The following is a 15,062-nucleotide window of genomic DNA, read 5'->3' as shown; positions in this document are numbered from 1 at the left end:
CAGTAAATGTGTACATGTATGCTAGGCTAATAGAACAAGAGGTTAAACAAGTGATAAGAGCAACAGTAATTTTGTGCATGCTAGAAGAAAAGAGGATGAATTTCATTTTTTTTCATGTGTAGAAAGTTACAGGTACTGCATGCACTACAGCGCGTGGGTATGTGTGTAGTTTTTCAAGTGGAAAATTGTTGGAACAGGAATGTCCTCTGCATGGTATATTGGTGTGTTACTATGCCCGGTCTCTTGTATATCTGTTACCTTGACTTTTATTTTGGTCCTAATGTCACACTAATCCAGCATGTGCTCAAAGGCCCAAGCAGATCCCTGACTATGAAAGGACCTGCACCTTTTCTATGACTCTGGGCTTTCCAAATATGCCCTTGTAAGTGGACAGGTGACTTCTGTCCTCGTTCTGGGGAATAGCAAATACAGGGATAGTGGCAGCATGTTTTTGAGATTGATGGTGTGGCCACACCTTTTTTTCTCTGTTAATGTGAGCGTGACCTACAAGCCCCGCTTATGTAAAGCTGTGTAAAGGTTCCCTGATAGGTGTATGCCCTGAACCTTCATCTGGCATTGTATGTGTATGTTGAGTAGTATGTAGTACATGTGTAGCATATGTGAAGTACTAGGGCTCTGTGTGTGGGTTAGCTTCAATGTAGACCCGAATGGGATCCATTTTGGATGCACCAAGAGGACAGTATCCTCAGAAAGTATTACCTGGATTCCTGTAGCGGAAGAGTGGTGGCCCAGGAAAGGAGGATGAAGACAGGGCTACCTTTAGAAATTCCATGAGAATTTTCGTTAACTGGGAGTGCTTATTAGTTTTTCCTAAGCACTGCTCTTAGGTGTAGTGGATGTACAAGATGGGGAAGTTTCTAGGATCAGCCTTTTGTCTGTCCCCGATTACTACTTTAGAGAGGCTACTGACAGCCAGGTGCTCAAGTCTCACGTTTCATTGTGCCTTTGTTGTGGGTGCTTTAGTCTAAATAAAGTCTGATATGAAAAACATCATATACACAAAGGATGTATCTAGAGAGCAGCATAAGAAGAACACTTAATAGAAAACCACTCAAACCGGTTTAAAGTTTCAGACATTGGGCCCAAGTCCCCTCTAGAAGTTGGGTTTAAAAGTGGGACCCAAACCACCCAACTTTGCTTTAGTTCCAAGTCCTTCAAGACCACAGAAGGTAAAGTTCCTCACCGTACTCGAACGACTGCTTCATGACCAGAGCTGGGGTCTGCTTCCCAGAGGTGAGGGAACATTACCTGAAGTCTGTACTCTCTGCTGGAGGAATTGAGGCCCAGCCTGAGTGTCTAGAAATGTATCTGCTTGCTGAAGGAATGCAAAAGTCTTGCTAGTCCTGCAGGAGGAGAGACTGTCCAGGAGGAGAAGCCCAGCATCCTTGGGAATGTAGGGCATCCAGAGGTCACTGACCATGTGAGAGTGTCTCACAAAGGGAAACAGTTTAAACAACTGCCTGTTTTGACCCGGTCAGGCTGTATCTGCCAGGTTAATGATATCCTCTCCTACCAGATCTGCAGCTGTATGTATCAGCATGGCTGTATCTGCCATATTGACTCAGACAGTGCTGGCAGGAACCCGGATCTGCTTTGTGGTTGAAATGAGCCGCACTAGCCCAGGCCACGTGTAAGCACCATGCGCAGTGCTCTTCAGCCCAGATTTAGAGCCTGATGGCTGTCTGCAGAGAGAGACAGGCACATCTCGCCTATGCATTGGCCTCAGAGGCTGTCCATGGTCACTGTGGTGCCACCCTCAAGAAAAAGTATGCACCTATTGTAGGAAAGTGCTCCTTTTTTACATGGTCACCCCCACTTTTTGCCTGGTAATTGATGCAATTTTGACTGAAAGTGCACTGGGCTCCTACTAGGCAGATCTCCAGTGCCAGATCTGTTTGCCTAAAACCCTGCAATTGTTCACCAATTGGCAATGCCATTGTCCCCCCTGTAAGTCTCTAGTAAATGGTACCCCTACTACCTAGAACATGGGTACCAAAGAGAGTGCCCAAGGGCTGCAGCATGTATTGTGCCACCCTCGGGGACCCCTCACCAAGCACGTGTCTTGGTGCAGCTAAAACAAAGTGAAAACACGACAAAGCACACAGCCTGTGCTCCCTGTACCCTAATCCTGCGTGCAGTAATTGTCAGTTACCCCTACAGCAGGCCTTACAGCCCTAAGGCAGGGTGCAGTATATTGCAGGTGAGGGCATAACTGCAAGATATGCTCCTGCTATGTCTTTGTCGATTCTTAGACATGAGTGTGCAGGAAAGCCATTTTAAGTACCTGTGCTAGACATTGGTCAGTAGGAGTTCCCTATGGATGTTTGGTATCAAACATCTCATCTCATATTAATAAACCCTCACTGATTCCAGTGATGCATTCATTAATACATGCACCTAGAGGGTACCTTAGAGAGGCCCCCTGAAAAGCTACCAACTAACTACCAGTGTGTTGACTGACTAGTTTTAGCCAGTGTGCCATCAGCAGACATGCTTCTGACCCCCAAAGGGAGAGCCTTTGATCTCATACGGTCAGAAACCAAGCCTGCTTTCTGAGAGGTGTTTACACACCCTACCCAACAGGATGACCTGCGAACCTGCATTTGAAGGCAGGGGAGTTCAAAGAAGCCCGCTACCCTTGGTATGCAGATCCGGCTTCGCTCAAAGAGGAGATGTCAACCCCCCATTTGGTGTTGGCAGAATTAGGAACTCTGGGACAGGGTTTTGCCCACTTCCCACAGGAAGTGGTCATATATGGAGTGTAGCGACCCCATGGGTAAGTAGCCCATTGGCTACTACCTTACACTCCCCTACGTGTTTCTAAATTCAGTATTTAAGGGAGCTCCTGGCACCAGGAAATCAGAATGCTGCTGACCTGTGAAGAAGAAGGATACTAAAGAGCCACAAAAACAGACTCAGGAAGAAGCACCTGACATGGACCCAGCCTTGCCGGCCCGTCCGCGCTCCTGCTCAATTGTGCCAAAGTTGTCTCGTCCTAAAAGCTGTCATGCCTCCAGGCCTGAGAGGACTTCCTGCCTTCAACAAAGACCCAGGAACTCCTGTGAAGCTGCTTCCCTGGATCTTGCAGGGACCCCAAGGGAAGTGGGAGAACTCTGAACCGCTCAGGACCCGACACCCGAAAGCCCCACTGCACCCGTGCTGCCTAGCCTGAGCTGTAGTTGACCAGCGGTGCCAGCGTGGTCCCCTGGTCCTCCAGAGACAAAGTCCACCTTAGCCTTGCCCACGGTGGACTCCCCGATACCGCCTGCTGCTTCTGCCTGCAGGCCCCCTCAACCACAAGTGCTTCCGGTGGAGAAAAACAGACGCTTCAAGGCACCTCTGCACCCTTCACCCCTGGCCTGTGGAGAAGAAGACCTAAGGTGTCCCCGCATCCCTGAGCATCATGAGAGCTGAGCCCACTTGTTGGTTCAGCTGGACTGGCCTCCCAGTCCAAGCCTGCAGCCTCTTTGTCACCTAACCAATTCCCATAGACTAATATTGGGCACCCAACACTGTACTGCACCTCTGCACCCGGCTGGCCCAAATGCGGCCCGAAGTGACCTATTGGTGTGGCCTGGACTTTGCCCCATGCCTACCTTAAGGCCTGGAGATTGGTCCCATTAGTTGCTGTACTATAAATGTAGGCAGTACTTGTTTTTCCTCTGTAGGTTAACATTCTGCTTCTGAAAAATGCAGTGTCGACTTTTGAAACCTTAAAGTATTTTTCTTGCATAACATATTTACCTGATTGCATTGATTCTGGTGCCTAAATATAAATATACTTGCTATTTTTGTAAATTGCTGTGGATCTCCTTATTTAGTAGTGTGTATCATTTATTGACTGTGTTTGTATTTGCAGATGTCTAACACTCCTCTCTCATAAACCTAAGGCTGCTCGACCACACTACCCCCTAAAAGAGCACCTGTGATTGCTAGTGCAAGCCCTGTCTACTGGTAAGGGAACCCCTGGACTCTTTGTACGATATATCCCATTTTGATATAGCCTACAGAGAGCCAGCTTCCTACACCTACACGCTCCGAGGTAACACTACCAGCTATCCCTTTACCCACTTCACCACCAGGGGTGAGAGACTTTAAATACTTAAAACAACGTGAACTGGGTTTGTATTTGACTTGTGGAGGACATTCAAGACTAAACATACCTGATTCATGCTTTTGCCATAACTACTGGGCCGAAGCAGTCATCAAGGAGTCACCCGGAAGGGTTTAGCACAAGAAGGCTCAGTAAAAGTAGCCCCATAAGGGAAACGTGCCACAAGGATTACTGGCTTGTGTCCTCAGTTGACGTAGTGTTTAGTATTGTTGCTTAGTTGAAAAGTACTCTCTTTTCCTAAAAGACAAGCACTTGAAGTTAATGACTGTTGAGTTCATAGCTTGTGTACCCCCCACATTTCTTTGAGAAACATATGACTGCACACGCTCATTACCCTTGCAATCAAGTATGGAAAGGGAATTTACTTGGCCTAGCAGTAGTAAGAAGGGCCAGAGGGAACAAGTGGTAAAGGACCTCAGTACTGCTGGTACTGTGTAATCTCTGGTTTGTAATTTTGTAAGTAGGCTGGTAACTAAATGACAATTAGACTCTCTTGTGGAGTAGTTACCCATGTGTCATACCTGGAATAGGTATTAAAGCAAAATGCCCACGTTCGGATCCACAGTTCCAAGTTGACATCATTGTTTGATTCTATTCCATAGACAATACCTGTCACATTATCTTTTAAGCAATACATAAATACGCACACTTTTACATTTACTTGCTTCGTGAGAATGCTGATCTACATTCTGTGACCAAAGACAGGTGCATTATTTATTAGGCTTTTAAACAAGTGATTAGCATTATCATGACCTGACCAGAAATTACATCATGTCACTTAAAGTCTGATGAAGAAATGTTAATATTGGAGTAATCAGTGTTGATGCTCTGAGACCTATGCCTGATGTTACTGACTGACAGGTCACAGGTGGGGCAACACGTAGCTGGCAGACAAACACGAAATCTAGATCAAATCCCACAGTGAGGCAGCAACACCACAAGAGTCCCAGGAGATAGGCAGCAATAAAATACACATGGCCAGTCGGTGACATGCATTCCCAAAACACCATAAAGTTAGATGCCCCAGGTAGTTAGGAACACTTAGCCAATGAGAACACAGCACACGCAGCGACCATGCGTCCCTTAGGCCGGACATCTTGACACCTACTCGCTGGCCCACATTGTGTCCACGCAAGGTTGAGGCCCACCTACATTTGTTATCAGATCTTTATTTATGACTCCATTACAACTGTGCGCATTCTTAACCAAGAAAGGGATGTTTTTAATTACTTTATGGTACTCTGAGAAATGTATAAAACACCAATCCAAACTGATGTACATTGAGAGAAAGTCCTCAGACCCCGGTTCTGTAACTGCTTTCCCTGCCATAATGTTTAATTAAACAAACTGCTCCTGTTTTGCCAGATGTCTTTTGTTTTTTAATGTAAATTCACATTCGAGCAACAGACACATTACATGACATTGGACTAAGATCAGAATTGACAAATGGCACTAGGCAATGATAAGATATGAGTTACATTACATTACATGACATAAATAAGTAACAGTTGAGCACTTTGGCCAGCCTTGGCCTCACTAACTCATCTTCACCAACAAACAGCATAGAATATGTATCTCAGTACATTCACTAGCTTCTGAGAGACCTGTCTTTTAGGGCTTTCAGAGGAATGCTGGTACGTTCTTCCTTCTCAGAGGTCTGTTAATCAGGCAGCCCATCTCAAAGATTTCCGGTGCATCCGCTTTAAGATCCACAGATCTCTCAAGTTTCCTATGTCACTGCTTGAGTTGCTGATCTAGTATAGATTTTTGCTTTGCAGTCTGGAACTTGCAGTCTTGAATTTGTGATTGAATAAGCAGGACTACAAATCCAAGAATGCACATTAAAAGACCTAAATTGGGTAATCACCTCATACATGCACCTAGAAAACTTGAGATTCTGGGCTCTGTGTCAGGTTGTTGCTGCCACTGAGGCCAGCCTGACACATAGCATATAACATTATTGTGGCAGGCCAGCAGATGGTCTTCTGAAGCACTGCTCGGTTCTGGGTTCAGGCTACAGTGATCATCAAGTTGTGAGTTCATCTCAGCTGTAAAGAAAAAGGGTGACTTGAGCCAAGACATAACTGTGCAGCAGTGAGCAGTTCATTATTGTAAACATCTCAACTTTGCTTCGGGATGCTCCTGGTGGCCCACTACCTGGAGGCTTGATTATCCATAGGTATACTTATTTTTTGCTGCAGAGGATAGACTGGCTGGATTGAACTTGTCTTTGAGGTCTCGCCAGTGTAAAAATGCATGACGCTGCTACTTTCAGACTTGCAGTGGATTGTGAGCCAGATATCTCTGACCCAGGAAAGTACGGCGCAAAGGCTACCCTTGGATTTGAGGTAGTGATCAGCAGAGCAAAGTCACAGAAAGCTCCTCTTATTAGGCATTCTCAGATATGCTGAAGTTCTCCCCTTTCTCAAGATGGGCAAGACCTCATGCCCGCGTCCCTTTCTCCCTGAGTCCAGTAGTGCAGGCTCAGCCTGAACAGCACAAGCCATTGGAACAACCAACTTTGTTTTCACCCAGCCCCAATATGCCCTCTGAGCATTCATCACACCCTGGAGTGGAAGCAACTCTTGTCTGTCAAGCGCAAGTAGGAGCAGGTTGAGCCCCATTTGTTTATATTTTTCTTGATTCCGTGCAGGCTACGTGAAGATGAATTGCTGCTGCAGAGCAGCCTGGAAAAAAACAGTCGCATGAATCATTCTGATTGGTAGGTCTGCCGTAGAAGCTGTAGCCTACTGCCTAACTTGGCAAGTATGGATCTACACCATATGGCTCTAAATGGATCTTAGGAGTCACTGAGATAAGACTACCAAAGACAGCATTGTTTCTAGCATGGTCTTCTTGAATCTATCAGGGGCATCTAGCCTGTACTATTGCATCCATTTTCGTAACTTCCAAGATGGGTTAGTGTGATGAGAATGCCTGAGATGCAAGACAAATTTCAGACCTCTGTCCTTTTAAGCAAACAATTTAGTGTTGATCTAATTAAATGAACAACTAATTTGCAAAGCCAGACAGGAAATGCACAAAGCCATGCAGGATAAGCAGCAGATGTATGAAAAACTACGACTTAATTGCAATAAATGTATCCATGCATGCTATGGTTTCTAAGCTGGTATAAAATTTTAATAAACAGCTAGGTCTGGCTGTTAAAATAATTACCCATAGGGACAAAGATAACTCAGAAATTCATCTGTTTATTGTTGAATCCTGGATGTTGCTGAGTGAGATGTGAACGCCAGTCTTAACTTTATTGTGCATGACCTGAACAATTCCCTAGTTTTAACAAAGTGGGACATTATGGATTACTCCATACCAGACCTCACAATCAGCTATGCAGATTCTTGATGCTGTCTTTCCCCAAGGGAAGATGTATAACTGTGCTGAGGCTGTGATTCACATGGGAGTGGGGACAGCTGTCAATTATTTTTACATGGAAGCCTCATTTTGGTACCTGTTGCCCACTACAGCTATCTGAAACTTTAGTCACACTGACCCTTTTCAGCATTTTTGGAAGCTTGTTAATGTAAATGTAAAATAGCAAAACCAGATTGGGTGGGTCTTGGACAGAAAATAATCACTCAAGTAGACACATGCAGATGGCTTCTCCAGCAGGTAGTTGTACACTGGAGGGATTTAGAGCAATCCAAGAGAAAATACTTGAGTTGGACAGGAATGAAAAAAACTCCCAGTGCCCGCAAACAAGCTTTCTTAGATAGAGGCTAGTGAATATCTATTCTCTGAGTATGTTCGGAATGGGTAGGGCAAGGAGGGAAGTAAGGTACTGTCCCTGTACCTCTAGATGCAAAGTTCCATCCAGCTTGAGGAGTGTTGTATGGTAGAATAATCCAACGAACATCTAAAACCACACCCACCATTGATACTTTGTTTATTTCTTTCCAAATATGCTTCGGGCTTCTCTAAGTCCGGGCTTCCCATTAACCAATCAATGTACTTAGGTAAATGCTAGATATTAAATAATGTGTTTTACTGTTCTTTTTCTCTACTAATGCGGCAACTCGGGCATTGCTTCAAGGAACTTTAGAGGGTTTATAGCTGAAGGCATTTAAAGGAAGCAACAATGACATTCTAGCGCTATATAAAAGTAATACAGTCTTAGTTTAAGAAGTGGGGCAAACTAAAGTCCTGTAAAAATTATGAGCTTTGAGTAGTTTCTAGAAATTGAGAAAATTATAATTTTAAGCAGAGGGAAAATGAAGCAACCTCCTTAACGAGGACCTCTGCAAATCAAATAGTCTCCTTCAAGACCATTAGTATCTTTCTGGGTGACAAGAAAGACAGTTTTGGGTATCACACCTGAGGCACTTGCCAGCCAGTGAAACGTCAACGAGATGTGGAAGATGTCGTCAGTGCATTCTAGTCCAAGGATGAGATTAGTGATGGCCCTGGTGGTTTTTATTAGAGAGGCTGGTGAAAATACTTTCACGTATTCTGGAGATCACCAGTGCCAAGACAAGGTGGTCTGTTAAAGTAAAATTAGAAAAGGCAGGAGTGGTCATAGGATGAGTAAATGATAAGGGCATTTTGAGAGAGAGTGCTGATGTTGAGCACATGGAAGCCAGACAGTCAAATGATAGCGTGTGTAGACAAAGATTGAGTAGCTTTGTCTTAAAGTAGTTGGAAAACAACCATTCCAGTTGCATCTAACTGTGGATGCTTTCAAGATAATACATCACGTTTCAGCCATTCCCATAATCAATGGAGGTTTTGGTTGAAACCTGCAAACATATCATATCCCAAATTGCAGCTCTCAAAATGCTTTGTATATTAAATCTTATGCATGTTGCAGGGGATTTGGGAGTGAGCTGACTAGAGGTGAATGTTAGTTATACAGAAAACAAAGTATGATTACTTAAAATGATGGAGACCTCTTGGTTAAGCCAAAAGGGAAACCACTGCACAGCAGTTCCCTTAACCCCACAATTCGATAAGCTAGTCTAGGGGCATGCTGTATCAAAAGGTACTGTGAAGAAGGAAGGGGATCCCCTGTCTGCTTGTCATTAGTGATGTCTGTAAATTACGTTGTGCCTGTTTGTTTTTGATAACATTTCATGAACTTCTCTTATCTGCGTAGGAATGGACTCAGAAGCACCCTGCATCAGTGAAGTACTTGGGTCCCACAGAACGGCTCCCAGAGGAGCCAGAGGTGACACCTCAACGGCCTTCCTTATATCGAAGAATTTGTCGACGACTTTCTCTCTACTGGAACCCTCCCAAAGAAGGTAAGCAAACCCCTATAGTAGTACCCACATTTTCATTTCCTCCTCCCATCTGTCACCATTTGTGTGATTTACAAAATTTGCATAGCATAAAGCTGTGGAAGTAAACCAATCATGATTTAAAAAGCATTGAAAATAGCAGTCTAGCCAGTTCTCAACTTCTACAATTTGGGAAGCATACATGGAAAAGATGATGGGCGAAGTAACATTTACACTCAGTTCTCATGGTGTTTATCTTCATCCGTATTACCCAAAAAGGATGTGTTTGGCAATTTTTGCTGTTTGTGGCATCAGTAAACTGACCCATCAGCAAAAGTGCCATGATAGTTATTTGCTCAGTTGCCTTCTGTGGCTGTAGGCTGCCACCAAAAATTCCCTTCAAATGCGAAATCCAATCCCATTTATCTCCAAGACTGATCGGCAAAGACCATTGTTAGAACATTATCCACTACCAACAGTTATTCTAATGGTTATTCTAATAATTATTCCAATAGTTATTCCAATAGTTATTCCAAAAGTTATTCCAAAAGTTATTCCAAAAGTTATTCCAAAAGTTATTCCAATAGTTATTTCTAGACAGTGGCATCCATCTTTGATTCATTACATGGTGCTATTGAAGATTACGATGAAATCAAAAGATAGATGACACTGTATTACATTCTATTAATTACTTAAATGCGAGCAGTTGGGTTTCCTCTGCAACCTGGGGTCAGGTGGGCAGACTGCATATTCCAGAACTGGGTTGCTTGAACCCAGAACAGAGATTTATCCCAATAGTCCAGCTTCTGCAAACCTCTGCATTCCTGTTGGAATATAGATATGCAATCTGTTTGCTAGAAGTGATGGGCCTGTTTGTGAGTGGTATGGTGATCAATGTGCGTGACTGTAAACTCTGCTCTCTTGGCAACCTTCAAATGCTTCTTAGGGCTGAAGCTACAAGACCCCCTTCCCATTTCACTGTGTCACAATTGCAAGTACGTTTGCTGCTTGTCTGTTTTAAATGTATTAGTGTTTTTTTAGAATAAAGTGGACCATTTACCCATGAACCTACTAGCAGTGTTATGGATGACAGGATGGAACCAAAAGGTTTCTGTTTTGCCAATTTGTTAATATGCATAGTGCTACACAGTGAAATATCAAGAATAACCACAATGTTCTTCACTATGGTACCTAACCTGAGCTAACGTCCTGTTGTTTTTCTTCAGCATGTTATATTTCCATGTACCTGGATCTGCATCAGAAGATGCTAATCTTTGTTTTTTTCAGATTGCTTCATAAAAGGTGGTTTAACCTTCCAATGTTCGATCTGTTGGAGGCACACAGTGCAAGATGATGATGATGTGCTTGAGTTCAAATAAGAGCTAAGCTTCAGCTCTGCAGAGTCTGTTAAAAACTGTGTATGATAGTCAGTGGATACTGAACCCAACAGGTTATGCCTTCACTAAGTGTGCCTTGCGGAACTTCACAGAATTGACTAGATATCAGACTAGGGCTGACATTTCTAATAATCAAAGCAGATAATTGTTGATGGGTGGTCTGGTGGTGGACTTTGTTGATAGCCACCAACAAACTGACTTAGGCCATGGCCCGACACTGCTAGCTTCTTTTGAATGCCACCATTCTTCAGGTTCTACCTATGGCTAGTTTGTTTCTACACTTTGACGACTTGTCTCCCCTCAATAAAATCACACTCTAACCATGGTTAAGGAAGTGGTGAAGTATGAACAGGAAGACCGGTATAGATACTTACATTTTCTAGTTGGTTTTCTTATCCTCCACCCTGCACGTTTGGGTTCTGCTCTTGTGGTATAAAAATGTGCAGCATTTTACTACCGCTGGAGTGTATCCTACAATTAGGCATTGTTTCTCAAGTTACATTATGACTTGGTGGCAGCACTGTGAAACGTGTTGTAAGTGGCATGGGGTGGATTTTATGTGTGAGATGTATGGCTTTGTTGCACTTACAATCAGAGGGTGCCTAAATCTGTTTTGCCTATGCGTGCAATCAGGGCACAATGGTTCTTCAGTAGGGAAATTGATCTTGCTTACATGCAATTTATAAAACCCACTTAAGTAGCCACATTGAAAATGTCATTTTCATAAGGAGTAAGGACTATATGAGTGACTGTTCCCATGGATGTAAAGATATTAAAAGAGCATTCTTGCAGTCAAGGCTTCCGGCTTAATAGGTATTCAGTATTTGCACAAAAACAATTGTCTTAATGAAACTTAAGAAGTTTATTGAGCTTTGTTGTTGAATAATTCAGTTATTTATATTAAAGTTGTAAAACTTGAAACTGATGTTGCCTTGTTATTATAGGATGAAAAGAACACCTTTCTGTAATGGTGGAAATGTATAATGACTGAATTAGCTGGAAAAGCGTTTGTCATTTGCATATTGTCTACATATTTAACTGCTGCACATCTACTCTTTAGTACTCCACCTACTGCCAACTCTAGGACAGCCACCTTCTTATCCAAATTTCTCGAGACTTGCTGTCTGACGGAGCGGAGTCTCGCAGCCCCAGTCCCCCCACCATTAGCTTCACCAGCTCCTTGGTTACTACAGTAAGAGTCGAGATCATATCCCTGATGTTCTCCAGCTCTACCCTGGACTCCTGTGAGTTACTCATTCGGCTCGTCCAGAGTGTCCCTTGGATTTTCACATGCTTTTTCCTATGAATAAGGTGTGGGCCACTACCAATGTTCCCTCTAAGGTGCACGCCTGGATGGCCGCGCACACATCAATCGATCTCCGCGCAGGGGGCACACTGGATTGCTCATTTCAAAGGAGAGACCTTTAGGGTCTAAGTGGAGAAATCTGGCAAGTGAGAAATGAAAACAAAGGAGGCTAACTAAACCTGAAATGCAATCATTTGCATCTGAGGATGGGGTGATCTCCATCGGATTTGGCAGCCTTTAACTTTTATTGCAGTTCAGAACACAAAGACAAATACTGCCAAATATGATGGACATCACCCCATTCACCCATGCAGATGATTGCTTTTAAATATTTTCAGGCCTCCTGCAGTGGCGCTCCCCGTTTAATTTGTTTGCTCACCCACCTATACAAAACGTTGGGGTTTAATGGAATAATCAGTGTAAAAAAAAAAAACACAAAACAAAAAACTTTGTGGAAATGGTTTGCGCTGAAGCGTGCAGCCTCCTTTTCCAAAAATTACTTTCTTTGTGTTCTAATCTGTAAGCAATACAACTTAAAGTATGACATTTTGGAAAAGGTGGCTGCAAGATTCCTCACTGTATGCACAGAGAGGCCTGCCAAAATCTGCTGATTCCTTTCAACTTCATTGCATACTACAGTGAGATTTCCATTTCTACAGTTCTCTTTTTATTATAATATGGGATGTGTAATTAAATCTCAAACTTTTGTACAAGTGGGCGAGCTAACAAATTAAAGGGGAGAGCCCGTGCAAGAGCCGAGCCATGAAAATATTTTAACAGGGAAAGTTTACACCAAATATCACCTAAATATGATAAAACCTCTACAAAACTCAGAACATTTATGTTCGATGGCATATGTCGCTGCAGATACACAACATGTGGAAGCTTTGACATTAATACGTCAGATTATAGCACTATATTGAGAAGTACTTTATTTAAATATAAACAATGAGTGAACTAGGAGGCAAAGCTATTTTTATGTGAACCCTGTATGTGGCCCAGGTTATTATAGAGCAATATTATAGCCTACAAAATCAAACATAGGTTTTTGTACAACTTATATTCTGAGCTCACATACTTGAAAGTGCTTTTTTATGCAGTATTGAAGAAAAAAAGATGTTTGCTAAAATAAAATATTTGCCTAAGATCACACAATTTAATTGGGGAAGCCACGATTTATCCAGGTTTTCTGGTCTCACTTTGTACAGGCAGTAAATGGGTATCTATTTGACTTTCCTTATGTTAAGGCTTTCTCTTTACCTCTTTGTGCACTCTTCTGCACTTTTTATTTAGCATGAACATGACCAGAAAGTATTGGAGCAATTTACATGTGCACCAGTTACATTACACAAGGTCACCATTCATTGATTATAGGCATGTGGAAATTAGGTGATTTGCCCAGAATCAGAAAAGGTTACGTTTACTCTGAGACTTGAATCGGATTCCCCTGTCCAAAGTCAACCACTCTGGTTATAACACAACATCCAGGGTACAGGGAGGGGAGGCAGGCAGAAGCCACATGAAAACTTGCCTCAGTATGGGCACGAGGTTCCAAAAGGACCTTGAGCTAAGCCAGAACCTGGCTTCAGGCTCAAACCTTCAGTGGCTCGCCCACCTAGAATGTTTTGTAAACATTTAATTACACTAGAAGCTACTATTCTTAGTTTAACAACCCAATAAACACTATATACACATATATTTAGATTCTGACGGATGAGTTACTCTGTCACAACGGTGACGGATAACCTATCCTCCGAGATATAAATCCCATTATATCCTATGGGATTTATAGTTAGGCAGACGGGATATCCGTCACGTTCATGACGGAGTAACGCGTCCGCCAAGACCTAAATCAGGCCCTATGTTTTCAAAATTTTCTTTGTCGTGTGGTAACCCTTTGTTAAGGAAGGCAAGTTCACTGGCTTTGTTCCCAGAAATCCAGCATTGGACATTGTCCATGCAGGCAACAAGCAGTGGGATAAGTGGTCAGTGTCAGTGGGAGAAGTGGTTGAGGTACCCTAAAAAGTGTGGGTGTATGTGTGTGTGTACAGATGTTCGATGGCATATGTAGCTGCAGATACACATGCTATGCACAGGTCCTGCTATCTAGTGTTGGGCTCGTAGTGTTACAAGTTGTTTTTCTTCAAAGAAGTATTTTCGAGTCACGGGACCAAGTGACTCCTCCTTTTCGGCTCCATTGCGCATGGGCATCGACTCCATCTTAGATTGTTTTCTTTCCGCCATCGGGTTTGGACGTGTTTCTTTTAACTCCGGTTGTTTGAGTCGGAAAAGTACTATAAACTCTCTAAATTCGTCAGTATTGTTTTTGATTGCGTATCATCGACACTTCGGTACTGGTGGATACAGATCTCTACTTGCCCTTCGGGGCAACCGTGCCCAACTCGGGCCTGGTCGGCCCGACCAAAAGTCTTGTCGAAGCCTCATGGACCGGACCCCGTTTAGATTCTGCCCTCAGTGCCACGGCAAGTTCCTTTACACGGACCAACATCTAGTCTGTAACCTGTGTCTATCTCCAGACCACCGAGAGGATACTTGCAAGACGTGCAGATCCTTCCACTCGAAAAAGACTCTGAGACCTAACCGCGCGAAGGTTAGAAATGGCGTTGAAAAGCACGGAACGCCTCGACGCAGAAGAGGAGGAGATGATCCACACCGCAGTCTCCGTTCGGGGGTCCGACTCAGAGCACGAGTCCGACAATGACAGATCAATAACAGCGGGCCAGCACGTGAGTATGCTTGCCCCAACCCAGTCCAAGCCCAAACACAAGGCCTCGGGATGCCACTGCCAGAAGGCCATGGCTCTACCCGTAAAAAAAACTACCGGTGACCAAAGCAACATCTTCGCCACCGAGAAAGGCCACACCACAGAAGCCTTCGGATTCGAGCCGAATCACAGGCTCCGAAATCCTCAAGCACCGACCCATCGAGTCGAAGCCCCAAAAATCCCTCTCGGAGCAGAGGCCAACAAC

General features: G+C 43.6%; 1 protein-coding gene across 1 annotated transcript in view; it reads left to right on the top strand.

Moving 5' to 3' along the window:
• AGK (acylglycerol kinase) overlaps nt 1-15,062 on the top strand; it is a 188,742-nt gene that overhangs the window by 115,226 nt on the left and 58,454 nt on the right. Inside the window, exon 11 of the mRNA XM_069227974.1 lies at nt 9,246-9,393. Within this exon, the coding sequence (XP_069084075.1) occupies nt 9,246-9,393 (148 nt within the window). The remainder of the gene's footprint in view (nt 1-9,245; nt 9,394-15,062) is intronic.

This window comes from Pleurodeles waltl, chromosome 4_1 (assembly GCF_031143425.1).
Source record: "Pleurodeles waltl isolate 20211129_DDA chromosome 4_1, aPleWal1.hap1.20221129, whole genome shotgun sequence".
NCBI classification, from domain to species: Eukaryota; Metazoa; Chordata; class Amphibia; order Caudata; family Salamandridae; genus Pleurodeles; species Pleurodeles waltl.
The sequence above is the reverse complement of the archived record's forward strand: the minus strand, read 5'-3'. Positions and strand labels throughout refer to the sequence as shown.